General features: G+C 39.2%; 1 protein-coding gene across 2 annotated transcripts in view; it reads left to right on the plus strand.

The window, feature by feature from the left end:
- LOC126471520 (homeobox protein engrailed-like ceh-16) overlaps positions 1-26,362 on the plus strand; it is a 164,534-nt gene that overhangs the window by 27,007 nt on the left and 111,165 nt on the right. For both annotated transcript variants that reach the window (XM_050099743.1, XM_050099742.1), the window contains exon 2: positions 11,913-12,058. In XM_050099743.1, coding sequence (XP_049955700.1) covers positions 11,926-12,058 — 133 coding nt within the window. In that variant the 5' untranslated portion in view covers positions 11,913-11,925. The remainder of the gene's footprint in view (positions 1-11,912; positions 12,059-26,362) is intronic.

The raw sequence follows: 26,362 nt of genomic DNA on the forward strand, positions 1-26,362 counted from the left end.
GATTGGGTGTCATTTGTGTCATACGTCTGTACGCAAAATTTCCACACTCCTACACATCCCTAGGTCCATTGTTTCCGATGTGATAGTGATGTGGAAACACGAAGGAACACGTACAGCAAAAAAGCGTACAGGTCGACCTCGTCTCTTGACTGACAGAGATCGCCGACAGTTGAAGAGGGTCGTAATGTGTAGTAGGTAGACATCTATCCAGACCATGACACAGGAATTCCAAACTGCATTTGGATCCACTACAAGTACTATGACAGTTCGGCGGTAGGTGATAAAACTTGGATTTCATGGACGATCGGCTGCTCATAAGTAGACCACGGATTTTTAGGTCGTAAAAAAGTGTTTTAGGCACCTAAAATAGGCTCCTTCAGTAGTTCATTTAGGCTATATAAAGCCTAAAATAGGCTCTAATAAAAATGATGCAGAGAAAATAAAAATAAATTAAAATACACAGTGTTGACAGTATGAACATCTTATTAGTCATTAAAACAAGGAGAATGAAAATTTACAGTTACAGAGCACAGCAATCTACAACATTAATGGTGAACATAACTCCAAGTATTTTTGAGTTCCTGCAAGATAAAGATCTCCGTAAAAAAGGGGGGGGGAATTGTTTTAATTAATATATTCGTAGTTTCACATATTCTGACCATAGTTGGCTTCACAATAAATAACCAAAATCTTTTCTAGGTTTTCTAGTGAAAAACTGTGGCGCTTGTCAGTCAGAATCAATTTATACTCAGAAAAAGAACGTTCTAGACCAACAGATGTGACAGTGGCGTACTTCATTTTCGGCACATGTTGGACAGGAATGCTGCAGTCAGGAGTGCTGGATTTTCCACTAAGTATGTCGGCAGCTGCACACAACTCCTTGAGGCCAGTGTTCTTCTGCAAAACCGTTTGCATTTTTGCCAGTACTTTTTCCCCTACTTCACCTGGCGCTTCATTAATTTTCATTTTGACTTCTTCAAGCAAAGAAATATTGTCGTAGATAGGTCTCCCTGAGCCTTCTAATAGCGAAATTATTGTTACCATAAATGTGTAGTGGGCCCTAATGTAAGATAAGTCCCGTTTTAAAGAAGAATCTTTGAGTAACTCCATTGCTGCAGTTACGGATGCAGCATCCTCCGGTATATTTTCAACCACCTTCTGGACAGCGGATAGATGCGTACTATAGTATTCTGCAGCTATCAGCCACGTGCCCCAGCGCGTGACAACAGGCTCTGACGGCAATGGGACATCTGGAAGCAGTTCTTTGAATGCCTGTATTTTTGATGGTGCCTTAACAAAAATTTTCTTCACCGTAGATATTACTTTATTTACTGTAGGAAATTGTAGCCTTACTTCCTCTGCTATGCGGTTGATCCCATGCACTACATAAGTTACGTGCAGCATCAATGGGTAGAATACTTTTAATAGTCGAAACGCTGCTATCATATATGCAGCAGCATCAGAGACGGCCAGAAGCACCTTATTCTCATCCACTCCATTTGGGTATAGCACCTTAAGCCCATTGTTCACAAACTGTGCTATTGTTTGTTGGTTAGTTTTTGCAAGCTGTTTTGAGTAAATCAAATGAGCCCTGGATGGAGCGAGCATCTGGCTTTAGCTTGCCAATAACCAGGTTTGCAATGTAACGGCCAAGACTGTCAGTAGTTTCATCCACGGAAATCCATATACAAGATTCTCCAACATCTTCTCGGATTCTGTGCAATGCAGCATTGTAAGCTGAATCCACATAATTCTTACGTAAAGTTGACTCTGCAGGAATAGATTGACGGCAGTACTTCTCAAGAAAACCTATGACAATAGGGTATTCTGGTTTCCGAAAGGGGATGTTTGCTGCCACAAATGCATGACACAAATCACTGCAGAAGTTGTTTTTTTTCGGGGGATTCGCCAGATTTATTGGTTAAAAGAGATTGCTTCAATTTTGACTTTCGTTCAACATTAGCTTTATGTGCGATTCCATCTGCATGCTGAGTTAAGTGAGATTTCTTAACACTCGAAACCTAATACGAGAAAAAAGGGAAATGCAGTTTGGAATCGCATATAAATCGTATTTCGTATTACTAAAGGATAGCGATAAAAAAGAATCCTAAGTGACAGGAAAATAAGAAGTCTAAGAAAAACTTCAACTAACCTCCTTGTTGCATGCTTGGCAAAAAATTATTTTCCCATCTGTTGCATAATGCGGAAAATCTTGCAGCCACTGCCTTATATGAGTAGACTTTGAACTCGCTGTTTTCGGCATGGCGTAGTATTCTCACACAGAAATTAGAATTTATTTTGCACTTAGAACGTCAGTAACACTTAACACGTCGGTCGCTACACCTTGTACTGATTTGTTTTCGCTGGGAAAAAGTGAACGATGACCTGTTTTTTTTTTTTTTTTTTCCTTTTACTGCGGTGCATGGGAGCGATAGGGGAAGTACCGTACTCGTTGCTGGACATATGGCACCTGACAGATGGCTGCCCCTCTGAACAAGCGAATTGGATCTACCTGTGCTTCAGATGAAAACATCTCACTACTGGCAAATTATTTTTCGAACCGGAAAATTCACGTATAATACCTTTCACGAAACAGAGTAGTTTGATAGGATTGCCTGTAGACAGCAGCGAGAAAATGCGCGAAGGGCAGTAATGTAGCTATAGAGGGCGACTACGATTGACATTGTGATTTTTTAATCCGTGCTCAGCTTAAGGCCTATGAAACCGTTTCTTTGAGAAAATACACAGCTGGCCAGAATCCTACGAACGAAACATTTTCAAATATAACATTTAGTTCTCCCACATTCGATTCTAATGTGTAACTCAAATCTTTGACCGGTTCCCATTCGCTCACCGAAGTTAAGCACTGTCGCGCTCGGCGCGTACTTGGATGGATGACCATTCAACCGTGCCGAGTGCTGTTGGTAGTAAGGCAAGCAAAGGAATCGTAAACAGTCTCTAACGACCTTTACCTTCGACGAGACGTAAAGCCCTAAGTCTACTTCCTTTTTCTAATCTTTGAAAACGCAAGAACTCTGTCAGATTAACGAAACAGGTACTTCTTAGGATTTTGATGCCGAAATAGGCAAAATTAGGCATCAACGTCGAAATACTATAGAACTAACGGTATTCAGTTTAGTTAGTCATGAAACGCATAAGTACCAACTTATATGCAAATTGGAGCTTAGGAAAAAAATAGGTTTTAACCTAAAGATCCGTGATCTATTTTTTACGTATGAATAATAAAGCACCTATAAAGAGTACTTGGTATTAACAGGGATAGCGATATAAAAAAATAAAAAAAGACCGAAGTGTTAGGCAAATACGAAACATGAGCGCGTACCAACTAGCCACCTTGCTGCACGCTGGGCAGAAAATATTTTTTTTCCATTTGTCGTATACTGTGGAAAAACTTGGAGCCACTGTCTTATATGATGAAATAGGCACTCTTTAGGATATTAAAGCCGAAATAGGCAAAAATAGGCACTAACGTCGAAATAGCCTTTTTTAGGTCCTATAGAATTAACTCTATTAAGTGTAAATAGTCATGAAACGCATAAGTACAAATTTTTATGCAAATAGGAACTCAGGAACAAAATAGGTTTTTACCTAAAATCCGCGGTCTACTCATAAGCCACACATCACGCCAGTAAATTCCAAACGATGCCTCGCGTGGTGTCAGGAGCGTAAAGGTACACAGTGTGGTGATCCGATGGCATGGCGTGGTTATGGAGAATGCCCGGTGAACGTCATCTGCCAGCGAGTGTAGTGCCAACAGTAAAATTCGGAGGCGGTGGTGTTATGGTGTGGTCGTGATTTTCATGGAGGGTGCTTGTTTTGCGTGGCACTATCACAGCTCAGGCCTACATTGATGATTTAAGCACATTCTTGCTTCCCACTGCTGAAGAGCAATTCGGGGATGGCGAGTGCATCTTTCAACACGATCGAGCACCTGCTCATATGCACGACCTTCGGCGGAGTGGTTACACGACAATAACATCCCTGTAATGGACTGGTCTGCACAGAGTCGTGACCTGAATCCTGTAGAACACCTTGGGATGTTTTGGAACGCCGACATCGTGCCAGATCTCACCGACCGACATCGATACCTCTCCTCAGTGTAGCACTCCGTGAAGAATGGGCTGCCATTCCCCAAGAACCCTTCCAGCACCAGATTGAACGTATGCCTGCGAGAGGGGAAGATGTCATTAAGGCTAAGGGTGGGCCAACACCATACTGAATTCTAGCATTACCGATGAAGTGCGCCACGAAGTTGTAATTCATTAGCCGGCCGGAATGGCCGAGCGGTTCTAGGCGCTGCAGTCTGGAACCGCGCGACCACTACGGTCGCAGGTTCAAATCCTGCTTCGGGCATGGATGTGTATGATGTCCTTAAGTTAGTTAGTTTTAAGTAGTTCTAAGTTCTAGGGGACTAATGACCTCAGAAGTTAAGTCCAATAGTGCTCAGAGCCATTTGAACCATTTTGTAATTCATTTTCTGCTAGGTGTCCGGATACTTTTGATCTCATGGTGTATGTTACTGCCGTATTTGTGGATACTGAAGGGGCGTACGATAATGTTGTTATTCCTTTATCATCGCAAAGAATAACACAGACTGAACTGCGCTGTAACTTCGTTTATAAAATAAGCAAATTTTTCGTTCGAAAGACAGTCCTCTTACGTCTAAAAACAAAACTCTGGAAACAAAATATGCTACTGCTGGGTTTTCATAGCAATAGATATTGACCCCGCAACTGTTTGTCGTTTACACGGCAAACACAGGAGGAAGGCTTCCAAAAGATATTCAAGGACTGCAAAATGTCGACGATATTTTTGTATACAGGTGAACCAGAACTTTACCGACAAACTTCCAGAGGTGGTAGGATGGACCAAAACATGAAAAAAAGTCTAGTAAACATGAACGCTAATTTCAGAGCTATGACCATTAATCTTCGATACTGTGAAACATAGCTCTTCTACTGCACACTCATTGATTTCCATATTTTTGGAGGAGGTAGCATGGGTGAAAACGAGGAAAAATGTCCACTAAATATAGGCTCTAAAATACATGTCGTAGGAGTAATGAGCACTTTTTCAGTAGAAGATGTATGTTTCACAGCAGTGAATAAGAACAAGTCCTGATCACTCCTAAGGTATGCTTTTTAGAGCCTAAATTTCTTTCTCGCTTTGGTCCATACTACCAACTCTGAAAGTTTTTCTGTGAAATTCTAGCTCACCCTGAATACTTCCTCAAATACTGTTGAAGGAACAAGAGTAGTAATAAGTTGGCGACATCTAAAGGCAATACAACTTTCAGTTCTTAAGAAGACAATTGTTAACTTTGGTAGGTGTTGACTTCCACAGGGACTACAACAGTTGAAGTTCAACAATCAGCATTTTCCGGTGAAGAGCAAAACTGAATTAGTAGGAATGATTTTGGACTCACCCAGTCATTGACTGGGCATATTGCACATTTCATTGTTGAGACACAGCCTTGTATCAACGTAATACGCTCGGTTACGAGACGACGGTGGGAATCAGATCATATTATTCTGCTGTTAATATATACGAAGATAATAAGATCCAGACTCGACTGTGGTTGTATGTTATTCTTCGGAGGCAACAGGGAAGCTATTTTCAAGCAAGAAAAATCCAGTTTAGTTGTATCAGGACTTGTCTAGGAACTACGCGTCCTATGCTAACAAATACATTATTAGGTAAATCCGCTGAAATGTCCAATGGAAATTCAGAGACATATTCCTCCTAACAAATATGCAAACAACAATTCAGGAATTCGAAAGGTAGTCTCATAGGAAACTGAATAAACAGAGAATGTACACTGCTCAGTTCAACAAATTTAAAGGAGTTTTGCATAATCTCCGAAGAACGTGATCATATCCAAATTCCTACTACCAAAGTAAACAAATAACTAGAGCAACCTTTCCAACTAAAATATTTGCCAGAGCACAGCATTTAGCAAAAAATGGCAGTCCTGATAAACTACGCTGAGTATTTTGAGATATATACGGACGACTCCAAAACCACACGGCATGACTAGTGGACTGTGCATTCTTGTGTTCAATATCTAGTTAAAAAGACTTGTTTTAGCTTCCCAATGAGAATTCTTGTTTTTCTACATTGTATAAAAGAGCAATAAGCCAATGGGTAAACAAATGTTAATCATCCAAAGGCGTCAAAGAGATAAATTGTACAGAAACACAGCCGTAGCATGTAAGACGAGGTTCTAAGCAGTTAAAACGAACGAAAAGATCATAAGTTCCAGAATCTGCTTGTCATTTTATCGCAGATCATCCTCCAGCCATTTGTATCATATATATGTTCGAAATAACCTTTGCTGCTGATTTGACGCAATAACAGTAGGCGATAAAAGCTAAATTTGCTTAGCATGTAAGCTGTACGCAAATCAACGAAGTGATTTCTTACAATAGTCAATCAGATATCATCTACCATTACACGTTAATATGGCAATTCTTCTTTATCAAAATGATATGCGAATTTTAAAATTAATTACGAAATTTTGAATAAATTTTGTCGTTTTCTGTAAAGGCCTAAGAAATTTCTATAAAACACTGTGAGATGGGTGTATGGGTTGCAAGCTGAAAGCAAAACAAATTAAAAATATTGTCCCTACGACTTTTCTTGGGAAGAAAGTAGAAGAAATGCAAACTCACATTTATAACCTTTCGTAGTTTCAGAAAATACTTTTGACAATAAAAACTGGAATGCACTCTTTGAAAACCTGAATTTATCAGGGATAAAATACAGGGAACTAAACGCTATGCACAACTTGTACAGAGACCAGACTGCATTTTGAAGAACCGATTTTTTGAAAGGGAGACAGTTACTGCGAAGGAAGTGAAGCAGGGTAGCAGCCTATCACTGATAATACAACTGCGAGGGTAACTATCAGAGGAAAGACTCACTGTGGAGACAGAACCAACAGAAATCACTACATCGCCGGACGAGATAGATCTCGAGAATAAATCGCGACTGTGATAATTTGTCTATTTATTAGTGGCTGTGTTTGCATATGACCTGCACTCTATAAGATACTGCAATATCTATTTCGCCGTTATTTTCATGATTAAACTCCATAATATATTAATAACGCTATTACTCGTCATGGAGGTAGTGACGCTGCATCGTGCGGCGATTGAAAGCTGGAGAGATTTCTCGATTTTTGACGTCAACTGCTCAGGCACAGCACTAGACAGCAGTATCAAACCAGTCTCCGGACTAAAGACCACAACGTGAACAACTGAGAAGTCAAATTATTACGAAGTGTAGCGCAATGAATATCAGAATTAATATCTTTCTATATGCTTAGGATACTACGTCACACTCGCCACCTATCAAACAACAATGCACTTAAAATTAATAACACAGCGTTTGCAAAGAACAGTGTATTTAATAATCAAAGGATCCTGCGAATCTCTTAGTGGCCCATAAAAGAAGAAATCGAATAACGAGTCAAAAAGCTAACACTTGCTAATGTGGCCTTAAGAGAGTTCTCAAAAACTTTCTAGCAAAACTAAACTCTACATTGGCAAATCTTCAGCTGCACCAGTTTTAACCCCTTGAGAAAAAAAAAAAAAGAGAGAGGACCCATTAGGAATATTTAACCGCAGAATCTTAATGAAAATATTTGGCTCCATAAAATACCTCAGTAACAATTTTTGGAGAATGCTTCATAACTTTATAACGTATGTAAAGAACCGAATATAGTAGCAGCAAGTAATGTCAAAGGATTGCAATGTCTACGGCATGTCATAATAGCACCAACAAACAGGACCATCAAGTGAATGACAGAAGAAATTCTCACTCAAAGATGACATCTTTGATCCCAACATAAAAGACACTTTGACACTATTCAGACTGATTTAGAAACATGCAGACAGAGTAGAGCCTGGGCAATTATTTCTGAAAAGACAGCAAAAGGTTTGTCTCGATCATTCTGCCGCAACGAGCATCTAAGACTAGTAAACCTTAATAACAATATAAAAAGTAATAATAATTATTATTAATGTTACTATTACTATTATTATCTTAATAATAGTACAATAATAATAATAATAATAATAATTAACTATTAAGCAAATGATCATTCCAATTCTATTATTAAGTTGTTGTTGTTATTATTTGTTATGCTACAGTTGTTGTTTACAGACTGCTTAGATGCATATCTCCACACGAGTCTATTTGAATCTTCTTATTGACTGTAGTCAGGCAATATCTGCTTCTGCAACCCCCCCCCCCCCATCCCCCACCAACACCACCCCCTCTCACAGAAGCCCTTCCATTTCCAGGATTTAACTATTGCTTAATGGAGTGTGTAGCCTTAATTTGTTTTCTCCCCGATTCGGATGAGTACCTCTTCATTAGCTGATATTCTCTTCTTGTATGCAAATGTTTGTCGTCCGCATTTGACTTCCATCTAAGAATACATTCCAAAGAAATATTTTCAGGAAAGACTTTCTAATACTTAAATTTATATTAGCTGTTACATACATCTCTGTTTCAGAAACGCGTTTCTGGCTACTGTCAGTCTGCATTTTATATCCTTTTTGTTCTACCATCGTTTGCTATTTTACTTCCCAAAGCGCAAAACTCGCCTACTGCTTTCAGTGTCTCAAATCTTAATGTACTTCACTCAGCACTGTCTGGTTTAATTCTAGCACAGTTAATTACCATTTTTTACTTTTCTTTATATTCATCTTCTAAACTCTTGTTTAAATATTATCCTTTCTGCTCAGATGATCATCCTCGTCCTTAGCTGTGTCTGCCAGTCTCATCGACGAACCTTAAAGTTTTAATCACCGCCACTTACATTCGTGGATTAGGTTCCGGCTTCAACTTCTGAGCTATATCGTTTCCTGGACCGACCTACGACCCCTACCCCTTTGGGTACATGTTGACTTTTTTAGGATATTTCCCTTCCATCCTGTTCAAATGTTCCTTCCTTTCTTGCTTATTTATGTACATTTTTTCTGTTACTTTAAATACTTGAACCTCCTTCCTAAAATCTTAGATCGTCATTTTATCTTCTAATTTGAATCCTTTAACTGATGTGAGAAATTTTCTTTCAAACGGGACTAATCGATTTGTCTTCTTTGTTATGTATCCAAACCTTAGATCCGTAAAGCAGTACTGGAGCAGCTAGCGTTTTATACAATTCTGAATTGTCGTTTTGTTCAGTGTTATTTTCATTGTCCCACAGTCACCCTAAAAGTATTCAGTTTTATTCTTTGTGTTTTTATCATGATGAAAAGAAATGTCTCAGCCCATGTAGTTAAAATTATTTACTTGCTCGATTATTTTGTTGTTTATCTCAAACTTGAATCGCACCTGTTTTTTTCCTAGAAACACCACCACTTTTGTCTTCTCTATAGGTATTTTGAAATTATGATTTTGACTAATTTTGATTAATTTAATGACATTTCTTTCTTATTATTCTTGTGAAGTGGCTATTATAATCTGGTCGTCAGCGTACGTTAATGTTTTTGTATAATGATCCTTACCTAGTTTTAATCCCGTCTTGATTTTTTGTTTCCTCATTTCATTTTTTAGTCATGCTATTTATATATATAAACTGAATGAAACCGAGGAAAGATTGCAACTCTGTGTCGCAACCAGTGTCGGTCACAACATAGTTTCTTAGAAGCTCACGCTCAGGTCAGAATTGACACGGGATTAGATATTTCGTTTCTTGGGACGCGAGTGACTGCGTATATGAGTGAGACGGCGATGGGGTCAAGTTGAGGTTTTCTAGCTCTGTGGTTGGAGACAGTACAGAAAGACTCCGATGTTAGGCTAAGAAGGTAGATATGCTGATGATATGGAAATGGGAATCTGGATTGACTTACTGGTTTGCTTTTTATTGCTTCTTCACATGTTTGCAACAAACATGCAGAAGAGCACAGACACTCGTTTATAACTTTAGTAAGTGTAAAACATAGGTGGGGCTTCTAAATTCTCCACTTAGTTACCTGAACAAATGGACTTCCTGGCCTACAACTTTATAGAGATTCGCGTATAAACAGTAACGTAAGGTATTGCAGAGCACGAACTATGGAAGTGCTAGATTCTACTGCTCTAATCGAGCCCTTAGATTCGAGTAGTTGTCACAATGAAAGTGACATACAAACATAGGTACATGCAGCCAAATGTAGGGTGGAAAACAATCGCCCTACTCCAGAGACCAATTAGGGAAAGCCTTGCAAGTCCTTCTTGGTGTACAAGCTTAACAGAATACAATGCTCCGTCACACAGTACTCGCTCAGGCCGTTGGTAAGCTAAGGCTTCCAGCTGAAACTCTCCTGGCCTGTAACTCTGCCTTGCTTAACGTTTCAGCGTCTCTACATTCGGCGTTTGGGGCTGTCTGTTTACTGATGGCATGTGACTGTGTCGCTTTTTATCTCCAGTTCATAGTCACTGCGCGCGAAATCAGCGTTTTCTAAATGTTTATTACCTCTTATAGACTGACGAAAGCGGCTTGCACTGCATGTCTTCGTAAATTACATGTTCATGTTCTTTCTTGGATGATTTTCTTTTTTTTTTTCTGGCAGTCCTTCATGATTCGGCCTTGTTTAAGGCGTTGGTTAGCTATAATGATGACGCTGTCGTTTGTCGACTAATAAAGCCATGAGAAGATCAAAACAAACTGCAAAACGATTTAGAAGAAATATCGAAATGGTGCGAAATGTGGCAGTTGACCTTAAATAACGAAAAGTGTGAGGTCATCCACATGAGTACTAAAAGGAACTCGTTAAACTTCGGTTACACGATGAATCAGTCTAATCTAAAAGCCGTAAATTCAACTAAATACATACGAATTACAGTTACGAACAATTTAAATTGGAAGGAACACACAGAAAATGTTGTGCGGAGGGCTAACCAAAGACTGCGTTTTATTGGCAGGACACTTAGAGGATGTAACAGACCTACTAAGGAGACTGCCTACACTACGCTTGTCCGTCCTCTTTTAGGATACTGCTGCGCGGTGTGGGAACCTTACCAGATAGGTCTGACTGAGTACATCGAAAAAGTTCAAAGAAAGGCAGCACGTTTTGTATTATCGCGAAATATGGGAGAGAGTGTCACAGAAATGATACAGGATTTGGGATGGATATCATCAAAAGAAAGGCATTTTTCGTAGCGACGGAATCTTCTCCAGAAATTCCAATCACCAACTTTCTCCTCCGAATGCGAAGATATTTTGTTGACACCGAATTACATAGGGAGGAACGATCACAAAGATAAAATAAGGGAAATCAGAGCTCGTACGGAAAGATATAGGTGTTCATTCTTTCCACGCGCTGTACGAGATTGGAATAATAGAGAATTGTAAAGGTGGTTCGATGAAGCCTCTGCCAGGCACTTAAATGTGATTTGCAGAGTATTCATGTAGATGTAGATGTAGATGTATAATGTCATTCTTACTTGTTTTCTTCCCTATTTTTAATTCACATTTAATTTCATTAGGTAAGATTTTTGTAGTCCATATAAAGTTCAGCAGAATTCCATCTTCTTGTAATATTGACCAGATGATTGTTCTATTTAATCTGTCATATACCTTTTCGTAGTCGATAAAAGCTATGTGTTCCTCGTTATTAAATTCTCTTCTTTTATTTATCAATATCTTCGAAGTGAATAAATTACCCACTGTTGTTTGTCCAAATCTAAATCCACTCTCGTCTTCTGTTGGTTGACCTTAACTTTAGAGTTAAAATTTTTCATATACTGTATACTCAGCTGTTAAAACACTTATTTCGGTATAACTATTACAGTGCTTTCAATCCCCTGTTTTAATCAACTAGTGTTGATCAGATTTCCGGTATTATAGGAAATGCAAAAGGCGTAACCGATGTTAGAATGAGAGTGATGCTGTGCAGATGGTGCAGAGGGATGGCGGTGCAGGACGAGAAGCTGGTGGCGGCGCCGGCCTTCTCCATTGAGCGGCTGCTGTCTGCGCCCCCGCCCGCCCCCGCACACACCGGCCACGCCAACACGCCGTCGCCTCACGCCCACGCCGCCACAGGTTAGCCAGTTCCAGAGCTCAGCTCCGGTCAGTTGCCTTTCACGTACAAACTCCAAAACGCCGTATTTTATTACTCGCATAACCTTTGGAACTTCCCAGTAAGTGATCTTCCCCTTCCGCCAGTGTGATCAATATGCGGTGCGTATGTGTCGTCAAAAGACCGTAATGTCTTTCTCCGAGTTATCAATCATTTCCTGTTGTCATTTTATTTTAGAAAAGCGACTTTGTCTAGTAAGCTTGAAAGGAAATCCATCTTCATCAGCAACGAATCACAATTTTTATTTGTCTGCCACATATCACAGACTTATAGACTAGCATAACAATATCAGACAACTGGCAGAAACCCATCTGGGGGAAGACCAAAGTTCCGTAGAAATTTAGGAACACACTATCGACTCGTCCCGACTCCGCACAAGTTGCATTTACTGTCTACAGGCGGACGACTTGTCTGGCGTAGCGGTAATAAATTATATACACTGTCAAACCGAAAAGTTCCGTGACAGAATTACAAAAAATAAACATGGTGGTTTAATGCAACAGTACAACGCACAGAATGTTCACACAGCAACGTAAAACTGTCAGAAAAGTCGGTGTTGGGGATTTCACACTCGCTACTAAATTTGTATCTACATCTATATCATTATTCTGAATTCACAATTAGGTGCCTGGCGAAGGGTTCATCGAACCACCTTCAAGCTGTTTCTCTACCGTTCCACACTCGAACAGTGCGCGTGAGAAACGAAGACTTACATCTTTCCGTGGGAACTCTGATTTCTCTTGTTTCGTAACGATGATCCTTTCTCCCTATGTAGGTGGGCACCAAGAAAAATATTTGCGCAATCGGAGGAGAAAGCTAGTGATTGAAATTTCATGAGGAGACCCTGTGGTATGGAAGATCGCCTGTGTTTCAATGATTACCACCCGAATTTGCGTATCCGTGGCACTCTCCTCCCTATTTCGTGATAATACAAAAGAAGCTGCCCTTCTTTGATCTTTTCCGACGTCAATTCTAACTGTAGCGAATCTCGCAGCAATACTACAGAAGAGGACGGACAAGCGTAATGTAGACAGTCTCTTTAGTAGACCTACTGCATTTTCTAAGTGTTGTGCTAACAAATCGCTGTCCTTGTTTCGCTTTCCCCACCACATTATCTATGTGATCGTTCCAATTTATGTTATTCTTCGGTCTTGGCAAACCACCAGAAGAGACCCATTATGCACTTTGTCGTTTTGTGGTAGAGTCATAATGATAACACCAAGTCTTATTATTATTTCCAGAATGGAACTGTCCACTTTTTTTCATTTCAACCAAGTCTCAGCAGGCGTCCACACGTTGTTGATTTTATTCGTAGTCAAGACGTACAGAACAAACTTTACAAACACTATTCTCTTCTTCAAAAGATTCTGGAGAATGTGTTTAACAGCTGGTGTAGAGGTGTTTCTCCATTACGATTTTTAGCACAACAAAGTTGAAAACCTACGGCCCCACGTCCACTACTTAATATTGCCAGCAAACAACTGACTGGCCGAATACACATGTTTCGTTTACAACTGTTAGTTCAAGCTGCCACCGTAGTTAACTGCCCTGATTACGCTAGTGCACACGGAAATGTACCTAGATCGGATATTTTTGGACGGGCTATGTAAACAAGCCTTCCTCGTGAATCAGTCTATCTACTAGAGAAAGCCGCATCAAAATCCCTACGGTAGGTCCTGAGAGAGGCCTTCACATACAGACAGGAAAGCGCGGCAGAGGACCTTAATTTAGTAATTAGTATATATGTCGCGAAACTGCCCTAGGACATAATAATTTTGGCAAACAGAAAACTACTTGGAAAATAAGTGTAATGGAATGAATAGTGTCTGTAAAGCGATTATAAAATGATATTCATTAAAAAGAAAACTGCATCTATAGCATTTGTTCGTTCAGAAGAGACCTTTGAAAATGTTGCCTGTAGTACAATTTTTTGAAATTCTGCTGTTATCAGTAAAATAAAATAGACGTTGCGAAATGTTATAAATAACTTGTACATGTACGAGACTACAGTTCTAAGAGTCGAATGACACGAAGAGCAAGTAGTAATTTCAAAAGGGAGGGAGAAAGGGTTGTACCCTCCCCCTCATGTTATTCAGTGTGCACACTGAGCAAACAGTAAAACAAACAAAGGAGGAATAAGGAAAATGATTTAGTATTCAGGGAGAAGAGACAATAAATTTGATCCGGAACGAGATTTTCACTCTGCAGCGGAGTGTGCGCTGATATGAAACTTCCCGGCAGATTAAAACTGTGTGCCCGACCGAGACTCGAACTCGGGACCTTTGCCTTTCAATAAATTTGATGTTTGGTGATGACACAGTAATTCTGTCAGACAGAAACCTACTTAGAAAATAAACTGATTGGAGTGGACAGTATATGGAAAAGCGGTTATGAAAGGATAGCGTACCGAAAAAACTCTGCGAGTTTGTGGCACTTTTGGAACTTTTTATAACCTAAACTTATAAAAAATGTACTGTTATGTTTAATTTCCATATATATATATATATATATATATATATATATATATATATATATATATATATATAATTTTATAACCGTTACCCTTAATTCTGATAGCAATAAAGTTTTTATGTTCATTAAGGTATTCGGGATATAGAATGTTAATCGTCACAAAGCGGACAACATTGCAACATCTAGTCAAAGACTGGGAAAGCGGAGTTAAATTCATCTGTCACAAGTATATGGTAACGAAGTCTTTCTTTATGAGACATATTATATCATTGTTACAAATTTACCCAGTTTGATTAGTTTTGTTTTATTAATACAAAGAAAAAATTGCCACAAAGTTTGTCAGTTTGGTGAGATATACTTTCTATTTTTTTTAAATCTAAATAATTATAAGTTTATCCTCACTGAAACAAAATAAGAATGAAGTAAAATCTAAACTGCATTAACCAAGGTAATTAAACATAACTTTTGCACACTTATTTACGCATTTGTTCAGTGGAACCGTGTGACAAAAAACAGGACAGCAGTTAAATTTAACACAGTCTCCTCTAAGCAAGGTATTAGTTCAAACTGTTAGAAACTTAAAATTTCTAAAGTATGATAAAAAACAGCCATGATACATTTCATACAATATACTGAGCAAATGTATGTTATAACGCGAAATACAATTTTGCCTCTTTTTGCTAAGCCTATCACAAATGTCCCTAATTTTCCTACTTGTTTCCTATAATTTCAGTTGTCTGACTTGTCTATGTAGGTATGTGTACTGTCACAAAGTTATCCCTATAATGTATGGAAATAACTTTTTTCGCTTTCCAAGTCCCATCATCACTGTACAGTAGCACTCCAACAGAGGAACAAAACAAAATAGTGCAACCCATTGCTAGAGTGGATTATCGTTCGATAATCCGTTTGCTGCATTTAAAGGGAATAATTTTGAAAGAAAAGAAAAGGAAATGCTGAGTTGCCTGAAGTGAACGGCAACAATGCATAATCGTATGACGCTGTGCTTAGATGGCGCAGACGTTTCCAGCATGGTCAAACAAATCCGAATCAGGAACAGTGAAGTGGCAGACCATCTCTCTGTACAAATATGAGTTTTGTAAAATTTAACTATTTATATAGAATGGTCTGCAAGCCTAACTTATTATCGAACCCTGCACTGCCTCACAGTTGCTAAATATGTATGGGAACTGCATATACGACCTATCTCCTTCTCCTCCCTCTCTCAATCTATCTCCTCTTCCTCCTCTCCTTGTCCATTTCCTCCTCTTCCCTCTTTATTTGTCTATTTCCTTCTCCTCTCTGCTCTGCCAGTCTCCTCCTCAATCACCTCCTTCCCCTTCTCTCTGCAGATTTTTCCCTCTCTCCCTCTTTGTCCATCTCCTTTTCCCCCATCTCTCTGACCTTGAGCATTGTTTAATGATACTGCAAACGAAACCTCGACTGGAAAATGAAGTCACTTAAAATGAATGGGTACATAGGTTAGAATTATTAATATAAGGAGTACTGGAGAGGTCTCACCAGCTGCTGAGTCTGTAAGAATAGTGGCTTTATTGACAATACTTCTCAAAGTCAGTGGCGGATTTACATATAGCCCCACTAGGCACGTGCCTAGGGGCGGCACCTTAACCCTAGAACGGTCGGGCGAAAAATAATGTCAAGAACGGTCGGGCAGGGTCTGTGGGGCCCAATAAATAAATCACTTGTAACAAATGACAAATAGTATGTTTATATCAAATGTCGAAGTTTTATTTTGATTAGGTACTAATAAATGCTATCCTGACATCAGTTCAGCTTTCTGCATCATACAACAATTACTGTAAAAAAGTACTGAAACATATACAGCTTTGCAGTACTAAATGTCAGTAAACTGAAAATACAAGTAAATTTGACTGAAATAAGAATATAAATGAGAGTAAGTTGTAGAAATAAGAAGCAAAAATGATGAACTTTCGTTGTATAAATGGAAACCATGAATTTGAATAATAGTTCATGAAATATCGTCCTCTAAAGTTATCACTTTTCAAAACAGTAGCCGCAAACCATTTCTGCATGCGTCAAGCATAACCACAGTTTGCAGACTTTGCAAAAGTATTTAGTTTTGCTGTTCTTGCATTTGTAGCATCTTCCCCTTTTACCGGGTTGTAGATCTTCGACTATTCTTTGTTCTTCGATACTGGAGAGGTTAGAGGAAAGCCTGCGAATATCGCGCGGGAGGTTTGGTTTGGTTGCACGCATTGTCAAATATGGTGTTATGAGAGACTTTCCTAATGTTCTGAGGTATTCTCGTCTAACTGACACATTTTTGTTGGCTTTGAACACAATGTAGCCATTGAGAGCTGCAATGTTCAACAACTGAAAAAACAGGCACAAAGGCCACCATCTTGTCCCTCTAGCAACAGTACATTCCCCACACATAGCATCAACGACGTCTACGCCGCCGTTGATTTTGTTGTAGTACGTTATTATACTTGGTTTTTTCTTTCCACCGCTGTCACTGTCAATTTCATCATCATGGTGCACTGACGACAAAAGGAGTACTGATTTGTTCCGTTTTGGTACATATCAAAGTAATGTGACATCTTCCTGAAATCCAAACATACTTGAGTACTCTTCTTTAGACTTTTTGGGTAAAAAGTCAAACGGAATTTCGGGCTTATTTTTTTAACGTACCAACAACAGTAATATTTTTTCTTTTAATATTTCTTTGACGATTGGGTAAGAAGTAAACCAATTGTCTATCGTGTGATTTCTTCCAGACCCTTTTACTGGGTCTACAAGACGGAAAACAACATCATCTGCCTTATTACTGACTTTGTACGGTCCTTGAGGTTGTGCACCTGGATAAACTTCCAAATGTATTACGTAGTACGTTTTAGAACAAGCCAGGATGAAGACCTTGATCCCATACTTGGCAGGTTTATTTGGGGTATACATGAACCTGCACCTGCCTCTGTATGGAACGAGCATTTCGTCCAAAGTAACGTTTTCTGACGGAGCAAAATATGCTTTGCAGTTGGAGACAAACATATCAACAATGGTTCTTATGGCAGCAAGATTATCTTGTGCTTTTCTTTCTTCCATTGTATGGATGTTGTCAAACCTGATACGAGTCAAAAATCTGAACCTCTTCAGTGACATACTTGCACGAAAGATTTCTATTCCTGTCCCATCTGTATTCCAAATGCCTTCAATATTCATTTTACCGCCATGCAATGTTCCAGCTAAATAAAGTAGGCCAAAATATGCCTTCAGTTCATCAAAACTGATAGGCCTAGCCATGTTCGGGTCACTTGCATAATTGTTTCGAGCTGAATCAATATAGATATTGGTTGATTCAAGAACTGTATCAACCAATGCATTGCTAAAAAATAACTGCCATGATTTTAGCGGTGAATGTACATCCATCGCAGCTCGAATACTTCCAGGCAAATACATTGTTATTATGTTGTGACGTCTTGTTCGAACGCTTTGTGGGAAACACGTTTTTCGCCATTTAGTTGCTTCATTCCTTCCTTTGTAATAGCGTATAGGTGACGTACCTGGAGGACTGTACTTGAATCAGCAATAGCAGGTGCATAGATTTCGGCAGATGACTGAACATCTTCCTCTTCATCACCACTTATTTCACTATTGCTGTCATGATAAGTGTTTATTTCGAAGTCTGGGTCCGCATCAGAATCGTTTGCTTCAGGCTGATCATCATACAAAATTCTGCAAATTTCACTGTAAGAAGGACTTTCTCTTGCCATGTTATACTGCAGACTACTGACAATGATAATTCGGTGTTAGAACATCACAGATACTTCACACAATAACTAGTTACTTAGTGATACACCAAAATAAAAAGGGGGTTGCACCGGCAGAAATTAGTTACGTAAACGGTCGGGCTGGGTCTGAGAGACTGCCAAACAATGACTAAACAAAGAAAAACCTTATCCACGACAATAATGCTTTCTCTCGGATGTTTCAGGAAAGTAACAGGGCGCTCAAGTCAAATTAGCAACTATAAGAATATACATTCAGTGAAACAAAAACCAGTGGTCTCTCAGACCCAGCCCGACCGTTCTAGGGTTAAGGGGAGGGCATGTTTTGCTCTGTACTCATCTTAACCTTTTACGTTTTAAAATAACTGCGCTTATAAACGACAATTTTTTTTAACATTGTTAAACAACTTGCTAGTTTAAATAAGCCTTAAGAACGAATTTCGACAATACAAGCTTGAAAATGTACATAGCTTACTTGGTGACTGAATGGAAATTTAACATTGGGTTTCTTTCTGGTATCATCCTCATGATTATTCAAAATTTTGTGAAGTAAGCTGTCAGGACGGAAATCTAGAATACAATGTTTGAAATGTTATCATTCTGAGAATGTTGCCGGCTTCTACTTAACCCTACCATATATTCCCCATGAAAATACCGGGATCCCTGAAAATCTGTGATAAACTAATCAGCAGTTTCTTAAATACTGTCACATGTGTGGGCCTCACTACACAAACACGATTCTACTTAAAATTCTTGTAGAAATTGCGGGGAAGTATCAAGTCAACCCACCGTTACTGTAATTACTGTAATTCACACTAATGACAACACACCGCATCAACTGCCAACAAGACTACATAAAACTTCCTAGCAGATTAAAACTGTGTGCCGGACCGAGACTCGAACTCGGGACCTTTGCCTTCCGCAGGAAAGTGCTCTACCAACTGAGCTACCCAAGCACTGTGGTAGTTGATGTGATGTGTTGTCATAGTGTTACAGATTCAAGTTATTAGATCATAAATAGGCAGTTTAATTTTAATTTTGAACGCATCCCTGTAAAAGTGCGTATTAATTCCTAATGTATGACAAGTTCGCTTCAATTTTTAGATCGTAACACAACGTTTTTAATTTCTTTTTCAACGGTTTCAAGTAAAAGAACATATTAAAAGTGAATGTATAACAAAAATCCGTTGTCTCCTACACGCTTTGCTGAATTTTTAGGCCATAAAGGGAAAGTTATTTTCCTTGTGTTCGTTTCTGTTGTCTTTCGACAGAAGAATGTGTTAACAATACAGTTTTAAGTTTGTTTTATCCACTGCCGTACACTAAGTACAGTTCAGGAACCTTATTACATTCTGATTGATAGCGACTAGACTGCTGACGCGTCCATCAGAACAACGAATAGCAGAGTACGGAAACAGCTCACAGCGCTCCCACCTAAAACGGCAATTGTGAAGTGATCGGGTAACAGTTACTATTTAAAACATGTTTTTTTGGGGGCAGGCATATAATATGGTGTTTTTAAATCCGCCACTGCTCATAGTCGTTATCTATAAACGGGTGAGATTGCAGAGTTTCATTCTAATCATAAGTCGATAACCCATAGACACATTATTCGTCTGTCCTCTTAAAAGTGATGGCAACGTAGAAAACAAAACAGCACAATGTTGTGTGTATAATTTTTGTTTAAAATTATATGTGAAGAGAAAGAAAGGGTTTAATTTTTCTGATATCTAAGTTAGAATTAACGACGGGAAAGCAAACGAAACTGTGCATTTTCACAGTACAGCATTTTCTTTCTCGCAGTTGATTTTAACAGAAATCTGCACATTTTTGTTCCAAATAATATATGGCCTACGTTTGTCAGTGTGTCAATAGAGTATCGTGTAACACCTAACGTAAAACGGTCAAGAACTTTTCGAGATTTTTGCTAATAAAGTTTCCCCTCTGTATATTAAATATATATTTATATATTACTTATATTAAAAATATATATAGCCAGTGTTCGTCCGAATGTTTATGAGAGCTCTTATAAAAATTTGAAATCAGTTGCTCAAGAACTTTTCGAGATTTTTACTAGCAGCGTTTCCTCTTCCTCTTTACGTACGCTGTTACAGAGCCTCCACCAGCTTTGAAAAGTTCTCTGCTGAAATACAGGGTCCAAGGATTCATGGATTTGTCTCCATACTCGAACACGTACATCCGCTCGGTACAACTTGAAACGAGACTCGTACGAACAGGCAACATGTTTCCAGTCATCAGCAAACTAATGTCGGTGTTGAAGGGGCCCAGGTGAAGCGTAAAACTTTGTATCGCGTAGTCATCAAGGGTACACAAGCAGGCCTTCGGCTCCGAAAGCCCATATCGATGATGCTTCGTTAAATGGTTCCCACGCTGACTCTTGTTCATGGCCCAGCATTGAAATCTGCAGCAGTTTGCGGAAGGGTTGCACTTTCGTCACGTTGAACCAACTCTTCAGTCGTCGTTGGTCGAGATCTTGCAGGATCTTTTTCTGGCCGCAGCCATGTTGGAGATTTGATGTTTTACCGGATTCTTCATATTCACGGTACACTCGTGAAACGTTTGTACGGGAAAATCCCCACTTCATCGCTACCTCGGAGATACTGTGTCCCATCGCTCGTGCGTCAACTATAACACCACTTTCAAACTCACTTAAATCTTGATAACGGTGGTGGTGGTTAGTGTTTAACGTCCCGTCGACAACGAGGTCATTAGAGACGGAGCGCAAGCTCGGGTTAGGGAAGGATAGGGAAGGAAATCGGCCGTGCCCTTTCAAAGGAACCATCCCGGCATTTGCCTGAAACGATTTTAGGAAAATCACGGAAAACCTAAATCAGGATGGCCGGAGACGGGATTGAACCGTCGTCCTCCCGAATGCGAGTCCAGTGTACTAACCACTGCGCCATCTCGCTCGGTAAATCTTGATAACCTGCCATGTAGAAGCAGTAACTGATCTAACAACTGCACCAGATACTTGTTGTCTTATATGGGCGTTGCCGACCGCAACGTCGTATTCTGCCTGTTTGAATACGCATGCCTATACCAGTTTCTTTGGCGCTTCAGTGTATATCCGGTGATGCTGGAGGACCTGCATTAGGAAATGAGGGACTGAAAACACGATTATTCAAAATGATATAGACACTTTCAAGTCAGTATTGAGGTTATGCACTACATGGTGAAACAGCAACGCGAAACGTTTTTGCGCCACGTTCACAAATGTGCATTGTGTGAACCGTTAATCACGTGACCCACGTCCAGTCTATAGTGCACTCACACTCGGCCTAAAGTGTCCGCGTCGTTGTGTGTCATAGTTACCCTGATACTTCCTCGTTATTTAGCGATGTTGTGGGGAAGTTGAGGTGTGAAAATAGCGTCTTAGATGTGCCCTCACAGGTAAAAATCACGTGTTGTCAGATCCGCACAACCTGAGAGTCTTGCCAGCAAATGGAGATTGCCAGCTGATGCACGACCGATACATCATCGTAGTAGCTCAGTATCCAAAAACTCATTAACACTCAGAGCCATTTGAACCATTCAGCTCAGAGCCATTTTTTTAACTCATTAACATCGTTGTAGTGGTGCAATGGAGCACCATCATGTTTAAAAATGAAGTTATCATTACCCTCTTACAATCATGGGATGGACTACGCGAAATGCCTTCTCCGTTGGCTGGCAGCCATGTTATCAGTTATCACCGTAACAAAAAGAACTTCTTCTGTTTCCATATACGTAATTGTATAACACCTTACCTCAATGAGAACATTTTTTACAATCAGTTAAAGTATAGAGATCATTTTGAATAACCATGTAGTAGACGGGCATGCTATTTGGGCAGCAAAACAACTGTCGATCGTAGAGGTGAAGAGGATATAAAATTGAGGCTGCCAATAGTAAAGAAAACTTATCTGAAAATATTGGTTTGGAGTCTATCCATCTATGAAGTGAAAAGTGGACTATCATTAGTACAGACAAGCAGAGAATAAAATTTGTTGAATTGTGATGTCACAGAAGAATGTTGAAGACTGGTGGGGTAGAGCGGATAACCAATGAAGTTCTGAACAGAACAGAGGAAGACAGTCATTTATTGCGCATTTTTATGAAAATAAAAGGAAGGATGAAAGATTGAGGTTTTACTTCCCATTGATGACGACGCCATTACAGATGGAGCAATATCTCAGTTTGGGGAAGGACAAAGAAGAAAATCGGCCGTGTTCTTTCAAGTGAACCACCCTGGCAGTCACCTTAAGCAATTTAGGGATGTTATGGAAGACCTAAGTCTGAAAAGTCGTCCTTCCGGAAACGGATCTAGTGTCTTAGCGCTGAGCCACCTCGCTTGGTTTGAGCAAAAGAAGGAATAGAATGGTAGGACACGCACTGAGACATTAGGTCAAGAAACAGTAGTTAATTTGGTAATAGAGGAAAGTCTGGGAAGCAGAAATTGTAGAGGGAGACCGAGATTTGAATGCAGGAAGCAGGTTAAAATGGGTGTAGATGGCAGCATTTGCGCAGAGATTAAGAGACTTGTAGAGAGTAAACTGCGGTTGAGAATTGCATCCAACTAGTCTTCAGACTGAAAACCACAACAACAGCATGAATTATCAAACTTACAAAAGCAAAAAATTCTTATTTAATCAACGATACTCTTTCTCTGATGCTGGTTATGAACTTGCAACAAAAATGTGTTTGCCAGTCTTCCGCATGTCTATAGCGTGATTTTCACGTGCTTTGTAATCACTTCCTTCGGTAAAAACGAAAGTAATGAAGACGTTGTACGTATCCATTTCAAATTTAAAGTAACAGCATTTAAACGGTTAGTGTCTGGCCTGGAACGTGAAGGACTGCACAACTGAAAGGTTAATGCGTGACGCTGCGAGCGACACTCGAGTGTATGGACCAGGCTGCCACCCGGGAAATGAAACATAAAATTCTATATGTGGGAGACTAAAATGCTGAAACTTAAGAAGAACCGTGTATGAACCTCAGAGTGAGAAGATCAAGTCTTTCGCGCTAAACATGGTCAAAATTGCAGGAAGTTTTATAATTACATTCTCTATAAGAAAGTTCATACAGACGCATGCTCTCTTTCGAAATAAAACGTTTATCATCATTTTGAATGATGTTATGTTGTTATATGTAATTGTATTTATTTTTTATTGGTTTGGTCTGCGAAGGACTTCTTTTCTCCTTTCTTTTGACTAGTTTTTAACTATTCCCCTTTGTTTTTCTCTCCTTTCATCTGTGCTTATTGCACCTGTCATTTTGTTTTCTGCTGGGAGCCCTTGAAACTTTTTACTTTCGCTCTAAACATTTCTCTTTCTGCTATTTCTTCCTCCATTATTTCTGTTTCCCTCCGGTCAGATTTAACTTCTTTGATCCAAGTCATTGATGGTTTTGGATTTCTGTCAAAAAAGCTAAAAATTCTTTTTGTTATTCTTTTTTCATCTAGACTTTTTAGGTGATCTATAAAATACAGTTCCTCTCTTCCTCATTGTGCCTAATATTCGTACTATTTTATAAACTTTGTTATTACATCTTAATTTCCATTTTCCCTTGTCATATTTTGGTCCCAAGATTTACCTGATTATTTTCCTTTCTTCGTTTTTTGTTTCACCTAATTGTTTGGCTGTATTTAAGCGAAGTCACTCTGAAGCATAAAGGCAATCTGGCCTTATGACAGTGTTGTAATGCCGGAGGTTTATATTTGTAGAAATAGAGTCCTTGTTACGCAGGTTTTTTGTTACTTGAAAAGCCATTTCTATATTCCTTGCCCTTGCTAAGTTAGCTTCTTTGTCCAGTGAATGTGGTTGTATTGCTTCGTACGTCATAATTTTTTAAATATCACAGTACTGATTCAGCAGTTCATAACACAGGGTGTTTCACAATGTTTTGGCGATTTCAGATTTGAATAACACGCAAATTAATCACGAAACGAAGTTGAATATTTTACACAAGGTAAAACATTTATTCAAGTTTACGTATGAAATACTAAATCAGACGATGACCTTTCGTGGCTACAAAATACTCGAGGTGTTACGACAGGTTTTTGAACCCATCTTTCGTAACTGCTGGAGTAGTTCAATCTATTTTTAACAGTTTACAATACCCTGGAAAGTCTACCATCAACTTGAAATCACTTCTGTAACCTCTGGAATTGATATAAAGTTGCTTATAATAGGGCATCTCAATTCAAACCACACATCTTCCACACTATTATGCGGTTCGATCTTAATCGCATACCGTCGGTAGAAATATAGCAGTCTTATTTATGGAGACCTATCCAGATAGTGGTAGTTCTCCGATCAATATGGCAAATATGTTGAGATGCTGCCTCATACGTACCGTGGGAAGCCCTGTGTGAAGTGATTCTCCCACACTGGAAGTACACTGAATTCTGGATGCCGAACAGAACATTATTTATTTTGTCAAAGAACGTTGTAGTAGTAGTAGTAGTAGTTGTTGTGTTGTTATATTTACTCAGGAAACTTTTTGGTGCAGCTCTACTATATCCAGCGCAACTCTTTTTATATCTACATCACTACTGAAACCCACATCCATTTGAACCTGTTCACTATATTCAAGACCTGGTCTCCCTCTACAATTTCTATACATCACACTTCCTCCTCTGCCAATTCAACTATTCCCTGAAACCTCAGGGTGTATCCTATCAACAGATTCCTTCTTTCAACCAAGTTGTGCCATAAAGATTTTTTTATGCGTTAGTTACAATGACTATCCATGTAACATTCAGAATTCTTCTGTGAGACCGTATTTCAAAAGCTCCCATACTTAAGATTTGTTCTGTTTATTGCCCATGTTTCCAATCCATATGAGGCTACAATCCAAATATATACTTTCAGAAAAGACCTGATAACACATAAAGTATGTTAGATGTTAACATATTCCTCTTCCGGCAATGCGAGCTTCCTCGGCGAATATCGTTGATGAAATCTTCACATCAGCCGAGTGGCAGCGTCCTCTTGTAGCAACGTTTCATCGAGTTTCCTAATCATCATTTCATACGAAGATGAGCCGTTGCTTAAGACAACGCTGTCACTCTGCTGGTATCACAAGAAGATATTATCAATATTTCTGTTTTTATTGCTATTGCTAGTCTACGTTTTATAATACTCTCTTTACGTCTGCCGCCGACAACTATTTAGATGCCCAAATGCCAAAATTCGTCTACAGGTGTAATCCCCTCAACATCCCCTGCACTCCTTCATTATTAATCTACTTTGATTTATGTCCCTCTTATAAACTTTCTTCATGATACTATCCATTTCATTCAGATGAGCTTCCATGTTGCTTGCCGTCTCCCACAAAATACAATGTCATCGGCAAACATCAAAGTTTTTACGTTTTTTTCCTCCCTAAGTTTTAATTTCCTGCTAAATTTATGCTCTTTTTCTTTCTTTTTACTTCAATGTACATTGAATGACGGGGGGGGGGGGGGGGTAGACTACAATGACGACCTTTCGCTCCCTGTATTTTACATCTTATCCCCATGAAAAAAATCTTATTGCATTCTGTCATGCTTTCCTCCACAACTAAAAAGTGAAACAATTCACGTCCTGAAGTATTTCTCCAACCTGTAGACGTCACACTCATACCTGTAGAAAATTGAGACTTCTAGCTGAACACCTGTGATGCACGATGTGCAACGAGTTGCCTTTCCTGCACATTTAGGTGAAATCTTAAGTCAGCTGCAACGTGAACGCTGAGCAGGTTACCTTTCTGACGCAGTATACTCGACATTCTCATGAAAAAAAAGCAATAATCCGGAAGGTACCCGTGGTATTACTCAACAGCAACAGAAGTCATAGCATAATTCATAAACGTACATAATATTTGTACATTCGGTGCTATCGAGAGCAACTGGTATTTTTACCGAAACTTGCACACTGAAATGGTTCACTGTGACGCATTTGCAATAATTCAAGTCCATACACCTGTAGCAATAACACTCACTAAATCTGTGTTAGGAAAGGCATTGAGACACAAAAGCTAAAA

The sequence above is a fragment of the Schistocerca serialis genome, chromosome 3 (genome assembly GCF_023864345.2).
Source record: "Schistocerca serialis cubense isolate TAMUIC-IGC-003099 chromosome 3, iqSchSeri2.2, whole genome shotgun sequence".
Lineage (NCBI taxonomy): Eukaryota > Metazoa > Arthropoda > Insecta > Orthoptera > Acrididae > Schistocerca > Schistocerca serialis.